Source organism: Ammospiza caudacuta, chromosome 5 (assembly GCF_027887145.1).
Source record: "Ammospiza caudacuta isolate bAmmCau1 chromosome 5, bAmmCau1.pri, whole genome shotgun sequence".
NCBI classification, from domain to species: Eukaryota; Metazoa; Chordata; class Aves; order Passeriformes; family Passerellidae; genus Ammospiza; species Ammospiza caudacuta.
The window spans coordinates 67,079,423-67,087,483 of NC_080597.1; the positions used below are offsets into that span (position 1 = coordinate 67,079,423).

At 36.1% G+C, this 8,061-nt stretch overlaps 1 protein-coding gene across 2 annotated transcripts in view; it reads left to right on the forward strand.

The window, feature by feature from the left end:
- The window catches only part of GNAI1 (G protein subunit alpha i1), a 33,564-nt gene extending 30,758 nt beyond the window's left edge, over nt 1-2,806 (forward strand). The window contains exons 8-9 of one of the 2 annotated variants that reach the window (XM_058806071.1): nt 715-929; nt 1,029-2,806. In XM_058806071.1, the coding sequence (XP_058662054.1) occupies nt 715-905 (191 nt within the window). In that variant the 3' untranslated portion in view covers nt 906-929; nt 1,029-2,806. Of the gene's footprint in view, nt 1-714 lie in introns of both variants that reach the window. The other variant, XM_058806070.1, reaches the window with a different exon arrangement.
- Nucleotides 2,807-8,061: the final 5,255 nt, after the last annotated feature.

Genomic DNA, 8,061 nt, shown 5'->3' on the forward strand with positions numbered 1-8,061 from the left:
AAGTCTTTTAAACCAGGTGAAATATGCTGGTCCACTGATAGCATTTACATGTTACTGCTGCAACTGTTCAGGCTCATTTATTTAGCCAGTTATTTCTAAGAAAATAACAAACTGCTTTTGTGTTTTGATATAAGTAGGAATTCCTGAGATACATGAGAAGTTTTTGGACAGGGAGTATACATACATTTTGACATTGTAGCTTATTCAGGAAATACTCAGCAAAAGAGCATTTATTCATTTAGCAAGCCTTAGCATTTTTATTTATCACTTTCATTGTAACTTCAACCAGAAAATAGCATGTTGGAAGTAAAAAGCTTGGGAGAAATTTGTATACCAGGTGTCTGTAACTGAGTGTGAGAAAACCCCAAAGCTTTTAAAAACATAAAAATTTAAAGCAAGTAACTTAAATGAAGGAGACAAAATGTCCTAAACTGGGAAAGTGATGGTTCATTAGTGACTTGTTCCTCTGGCACTGGAGTAAATAGAAAGACTATTCCTGCACCTGGAACTGAATTGAGTGCTAAGTTTTTGTTATTACAAATGCATCCAAAAGGTCTCCTTTCAAGGTTTTATTAATGGTATCTTAAAGCAATAGCTGTGGAATTTCTCCTCTTCAGGTTTAGATTAACTGTTTCCAAAGAACCCCTTCCTTCAAAGACAGTGTGCATCTTCCTCTGTTGGAAATCTGCTTACTGAGCAATTTTCTTCTTCTAGGGTCAAACACTTATGAAGAAGCAGCTGCTTACATTCAGTGTCAGTTTGAAGATCTGAACAAGAGGAAAGACACAAAAGAAATCTACACTCACTTCACGTGTGCCACAGACACAAAAAATGTGCAGTTTGTTTTTGATGCTGTAACTGATGTCATTATTAAAAATAACCTTAAGGACTGTGGCCTCTTCTGAGAACAGACAAAAGGTTGTTAAATGGTAAATTACATGCCTGAAAACAGGACTTAAACATTTGGAATATGCCCACGCTGTGTAAAACCTGCATAGATATACTTAATTCTTTTATTTTATTTTTAGGTTTGGAGATAGACTTCGCACAATTCTAATCTGACTATTTTCAAGGTGAAAGAAGTACAAAATGCATTGTGCTCAATGATAGATCAGTACTGTACTTGCCTGTTTTAACAGCTTTATTTATGTTTGTCTTGTAAATTTAAGTAACTAGTTAACACTGAGATGTCAGTTGATTGTATGTAAACTTACAGTTGTAGTAATGTATTTGTATAAACGTTGAACGGAATATTTTAGTAACTTCTCGTCCTCTAAAACATTCCTCTAAAATTTCCATGTTTTATGAAGATACTCTTAGAGGAGACAGACACTTTTTGCCTTTGGATTATTTAAACATCTTGTAAAATTAAATTTTCTTTTCATCTTAAGGGTGCATGCTGCCTTATTCTTTACTTTTGTTGGTAATACTGTATATGGCGTTAGCTTTTTTGATATTTAAACAGCCTCATAACACTTTCTCAGACTTAAAGAAACATAACCAATAAACTTATTTTTTGCCTTAAGTTTTGAAAAAAAATCTTTTTATAAATTTAGGATAAACACAAAGATTATTTTAAAATTTAAATAAAATCCACAGTTTATGAAATCCAGGCTTGCATGCAGTGGAAATGTGGCAAAACTGGGAAATTGTTGTTTGAGGGTCAGCTACAACTGAAGCCGATGGAATTGCAAAAAGGAAGTTGTTAAAACTATTCATATCAATAAAAAATTATACTGTGGTCTTTACTGAGTGGATTAAATGGAAAAATTACCTTTGGGGTGTTTTAAATAGACAGCAAAGGCTGGAGTTCAGAGTAATTTTACTTTAAACATAAATTCATGTTCTCCTTAAATTTTTTGCTCTTTTCTGGTAATAAACCTAGTTGGATAACTTAATAACCATAGAAAGATTGTGTTCTCCCACAAGACAAGGGGGCTTCACAGATTAAAGCAAATTCCTGTTGCATATAGCAAGATTCTTCAGTGTTTTGGGTAGGATGTTTTAGTGAGTTAGAAGTGCTGATTTTTTGATTTCCTCTTTAATTATAGCCTCAGAATTTCTTATAAGTTAAGGATGATTTTCTTCTGGTTATGCTTTCATTATGTGATTTGCTGTCTTAGGTACCTATCATCCATTGCCTTAGGGATAGTGCCAAAACTGATTTTTTTAATACAGTTTTTGAAAGGAATAAGCTTCTAAATGTAAATAAGTTGATGGTTGTCTTAAATGTATGTTGTCATCTAGAAAACACAAACATACCAAACCTGGAGATAAAATTTTCTATAATTGTTAAAATATTTCAGGCAGCTACAGTACACCGTAAGTTCTTTGAGAAGTAAATAAGTCTTGGAGCCTGTGGCTATTTTTCTATATTATCTTAGCATTTATGTTCTTAGAATGTTCAAAATATTGAAGTCATTGTTCTGTTGTTTAAATTTTGATTGTGTATGTGTTTAAGTTAGGCCTCTGCTTGAGTAAAACTTACCTGCCCTTCTCATTCTTTAATGCCTTCTTTGTTAGGTACAGAATTGCTAAATGCATTTTAAGTGAAAGATTAGAAAGGAGAAGTTATTGCTGGAGGTTGTTAAATATGTTGATACATTATGAGCTCTTTCAGCAGTTATGGTAAGCAATCTGTATATCCTGGGCTGCTTTTAAGTGTGCTTTATGGTTTTGGATATGATTTTAAATCTCACTGAACTACTTTGTGGAATTGTATTTACACCTACATTCCAGCTGGTTTTTGTACTTAATGTAAAACAAAAATTGGGATTAATCAAATTAAATAAATCTAAATTTTGTGCCTTGCTTGAAAGAAATGTTTTTCATTAAGTGTGCTGATGGAAATCTTTTTGCATCCATTCTGTGGAGGTAACTAGGTAGTAAAAATGAGAAGATAGAAAGTCAAGAGTAAATGTAAAAACCTTTGTGTTAGAAGCATTAGGCTTTTTTATTAATTAATAATTTTTTTCTTAGCACCTTCAGTTGGAGAATTTTTGGAATTTTCTAACTAGTGGTTTATCAAGTATTCTTATATTAGCACAGAACAAAACTGCGAACTAATTTTCCTTGCTAGTCCACAGATAAGCTTGTTTTTACTGACCTGATGCATAGTCAGCAGGGATGTTTCCCTGTAGAGATGCTGCACTGGTAGGTCAGTCTTTGTCCAGAGATGAAGTTGTCAGCCTAGGCCTCTTCTCTAGGAAACGCTCCAAGAAGATTTCCATGCAGTTGTGGTGGGAGCCACGCACTTGGTTTTCACTGCAGCTGTAGTAAGGCTCCACATCTCTGTTCCATCAGGAGCCTGCTTCTCTGTGAGAGCCCTGCAGAGAATGGAGGGAATGCTGCAGGTACACCACTGTCTAAGGGGGACAGTCTTGGCCCTCAGCAGCCTGAGCTCTGCTCTCTTCAGTTCCCCATTCCTCTGACTTTGTCATGCAGAGTGTGCAGGCAAACTGCTTTCTGTAGCATGACACAAAGAAGCTCTCTCTATTACCTAAGAAATTCCTTCAGGATATTGTAAATGTACTGTATGTAAAAAAACCAGTCCTTTGTGGAGACTTCTCCAGCCCCATGGTCTTATGCACGGCCGTGTGGTTGAAGTCTCTCAGTAAAATGCAGCTGTCATTAAACATGTAGTTATTTTTAAGAGGCTTAACACTGTGGAAGGGTGGTTTGGAAAATTTGCTGTTTGGCTTCATTATGCCACCTATGGAATCTGGAGGTTAATTTGGTGTTAAATGTAGTAATCTCTCATTAAGTAAAACAAGGTCGAGGATCACAGCATGGGAACAGTGTAGATTTTCTAGATTGCTGTTTCTGGTTTCGTGTAGGCAATTAGCAGCTTCATGATTTAAAGTCTACATTAAACCTTAGGGAGCAAAAGAGATCCATCTCCAGCATGCTGAACAGCATGGTGGCTGGTGTTCATTCAGAACTGGGGAGAATTAAAGGATAATTGTCTGTTTCAAATCAAGCAAAAAGGAAACCCTGCCAAGATACTAGCTATCCTACTGTGTGAATGTGTCTTGAAGTTGTTATACTTCATATTAGTACCTAAGATCCTGTGGGTCAAAGAGTAATGCCAGGGTTGTAAGCTTCAAAGCCTTGACTATATTTCATTTTTAAAAAAGTGTAGAAGGTACAACAAGAGTCTTTAAGCACCTCAGCCTTGAATAATTCATAGCCTGTGGAAGTGCACTCACGGTCCATGCATGTGGAGCATGAGACTGGTAAAAGTGGAGCTTAATCAGTCATGGACTATAAGCACTGCTTGTAGTTTTTGCAAAACTGTTGAGTTTTTATACTCTAATGAACAGTAATATTGAAAATTCAGTTGCATAGGTGCAAGAAAACCATTTTGTGGTTTTGCCTCTGGAGTTCTTGCAAAGAAGCTGGCTTGACATGGAGGGAACTAGGACCAGAGTTTTATTTAGTTGTATTTCCAAATAATGAAAATATGATGTACTTAAAAATGGCTGTTAAATTGCATTTATCAAGCTTTTTGTCCTTGGTGTATTTAGAAGCAGTGCTTTTCAAAGTTGGTCCAGGTGCTTCTGTCTGGTTTGCTCTGCTTGTGTCTTCTTTTTTGTGGTAGTGAGACTTTGACTGTTACCTGACACAACAGAGGTCAGGATTATTGAGCAGTTTATTGCAGGAGTAATTTATTTGATCTAATCATAGTTAGGCTTATTTTCAAAAGTGAGTAAGGTGAGATCTATATAGGGCAGTGTAATGCTATACCATTCTTGATATAGCATACCCCTTCTGGGTATTAGGACAGGAAAAATTGAGACTACAGTGTAGAAATACATGTCTGTAGAACTGTGTAAATTCTGAAAGGAATGTCAGAGCATGTGTTACAAAAGAAAGATTTATGCATGCAAGGATGTACTGATAAGAATGTGCCATCTGAAAATTGATCCTTTTTAATTGCAGTGGAACAAAAGGCATTTAAAATCAAATACGTTGTCACTGGAAGTCACTGCAGCTTCACAGAACTAGCTGTTCCCAGCTACCTCAGTCTTCCTCCTTTTCTATCCTCCCACTAAGAGAAGTTTGGGGAGAGGTAGTGTCACTGTGCTCTCCCTCACAGGTTGTGCTATTTGTGTCGACATCTGAGGAACCTGCTACAGATATGCTGATCTGTACTTTCTTTTGCAGATAAAGAATATGCAGATGCCTGATTTAAGATTATTATTAGTATGGTAATGTGAGAATATGCAGATTGATTAGAAAATAAGTGCACTTAAAACTGCATGGTTTTGTATAGAAAAGCATGAATAAAAGTCTAGGAAACCAGGAACCTGAGCAGGTGAAGCTTTTTAGTTCTGTAGTTTACAGTTCCACAGTGATCCACAGTCTGGTCAGAAATCTTTACAGCATCACACCAAGCACATCTCAAATATCTCTTACAAGTGTGCTCCTCTCTACAGAATCAGAATGCGAATGCACTGTGAGACACTACTGTACAAGTGACTGAGAGGGAAACACATTGCCAATAGAAACATACCTCTAGGTTTTCTCCATTTGTCAAAAAAAGGAACAATTTTCTAGACTAAATCAAATGAATAAACCATCTATTTTGTACATAGTTTCACAATAATTTGTCTCAGGAGCTATAAAATCTTCCTACGAAAAAAATATGGGGTGGTACGGCCACAAATTTTCACTCTTCCTCTGTTTCAGTGTCATGATTCTCTTGAATTATGATTAAAAAAACCCCAACCCACAAAATCTATTCTAAAAACGCTATGAAACTGTCATCCTGAGAATGTTAAATAGTTTTGATTAAAAAATGCTAATACTTGTCCTGTAAGTCAGGAATTTTTTTTGGTAGATTAAAACAAAGCTATTCCTGTTTTGATTCTATAAATCACAAACTTGTAATACTTTGTCTGACTTTCAAGAGCTTTATTAAAACACAGAATTTTTTTCTGAGAATACTATTAACTTTGACTTGATGTGAATTGCCAAAACGTATATTTCTATTCCTATTAATGAGAACTAAAGGTGAATTTATTAAAAAAAAACCTAACTGTAGCTATCAACTGCATAATTTAGAATGTAAAACTGAACACAACAACCTGAAAAAAAAATTACATTGCGGTTTTATTGTTGTAAACATTAGAACATATGCTGAAGATGTGAATTTGGCCTGTAGGTCTGGAAGTCAACAAGGATATTTTGTTACATCCAGTTTCTAATGATGGCCTTTCTACTATTTTTTTGGCATTTAACAAAAAATGTGATTTTAATCCTTCATAATTCTGTGCAGTTTATTGAAAAAAAAATGAATTTGTTAGGGACTGCACATAGATATGAATGTGTTTGATAAAATTCTAAAGTTGTTGCATATAGATTCTGCCCACATCTTTTATAGCCAAATAATGTTGGTTTAGCTTAAATGTCATTAGTTTGCCTTGTTTTTCTACCTATTAACTTAATTCTTTGTAAAGTTCTCAGTCTTTGGACCTCTGGTTCAATTTAAAGAATGGAAGAAAGTAATAAATTTTATTATCTACTGAGACAAAAAAAAATTCAAAATGTTTTTGCTCGTTTGGGCATGTATGAGATAAATGCTCTGGGAAAGCATTAAAGAAAATAATCAGTGATGATCTTCGCAGCTCTGTCCGACATTTGAAGAAAGCAGCTTTGAGAGTGTTGTGGCATAAAGTTGTTTCTGGGTATATTCTCACCTGCTTTTGTTGTCTGGAGCTCTAGTGAGGCAGTAGCAGTGAGGTATGTGCAGTTGCTCACTACTTATCCCTCTCCCAGGTGAGGCTGCTGATGTCTGTGTGTAAAGGCCCATGGAGCCTGATCTTCCGTATTGAGGGAAAGGGTCTGAGCTCCTCAGCAAAAAGAAATGGGCGGGAGGCACCCTGAGAGAGGAGACAGGGAGCATTCTTCAGCAGTGAAGAGAGGTGGAGGAGGAGGAGGTGCACTTCTGATGTCTATTAAGTTTGTATTTAGATGCTATCAGTACTTAATACAATTTTACAAGTAGAGATGATGTATTTGGGTGCTGCTAGGAGACAGTTGTTGGTATGTTGTACACTTAAACTTGGAGCATCTTGTCTTATCCAGATTCTCAGTCCTTCAAGATCTTCTGCTTAAAAGCTGTGCCCGAAAAAAATGCAAGTAGAGCTGCAGAGTAATAGTTTGCCAGTCTTGAATGAGTTTTGTCTTCACCACCAGAAGTTTTGAAATGCAGCATTTCAAAGATTATCTGAAAGATAAATTGTGAGGTTAAGTGAGTTTTATAGTGTTTTAAATATTAAAGTGCAGAGACAGGGATAAGGTGTTTTATATCACTTCATTTTTCCCCCAGTAACTCTGTGAAATGAAGATGAATAGAGAACTCCAAGTGCTCTGTGTGAGTCTTCTCAAGACCAGTGTTGAAATATGATGCTTCCTTAGGCTGTAAGAGAAGCAGAATGAAGCATTTGTATCTCCTGTGGAATTACAGCAAAGAACTGATAGCACTTCCTGATAGCACTGGTGTTTTTAATCCAGTACACTGATACTGACATGCTTGGCCAAGAGGACAGAACTACTGGACTTGTATCAATGATGTAGGACCCTCAATTACAGGAGTACAAGTGTTCAGGTCGTTTGAGGCCAAACTGTGATGGCTGCTGCAGATGGGTTGTTTACACAAAGTGACTTTTAGAAAAGGCTTTGAAAGGAGCTACCTGTTCCATCACCTTAAATGGACTGCAGAAAGCAATGAGCAGTCTTGCTAGAAATGCATAATTTGCTTCACTTTAATGTTCAGCTTTTCAAGTGAGTTAAAAGAGTTTCTCAAGTGATTGCTGTCAGCTGGCATGGGGTAATAATGTTTTCTGAGCCTTTACCAAATGCAGTGTCGTTCACATTATTTAAAGCAACAAAACTTGTACTTCTGAGAAGGAAGGAAGGCATGATCACTGAGGAAAAACTTTGCAGAATTAAAATTACATATTAGTTAACTAAGACTTGCATTCCTCCAATAACACACACATTATCATGTTATGCCAGCATTTCAGAAACTCAATTTTTGAAATAGATCTGTGCCAG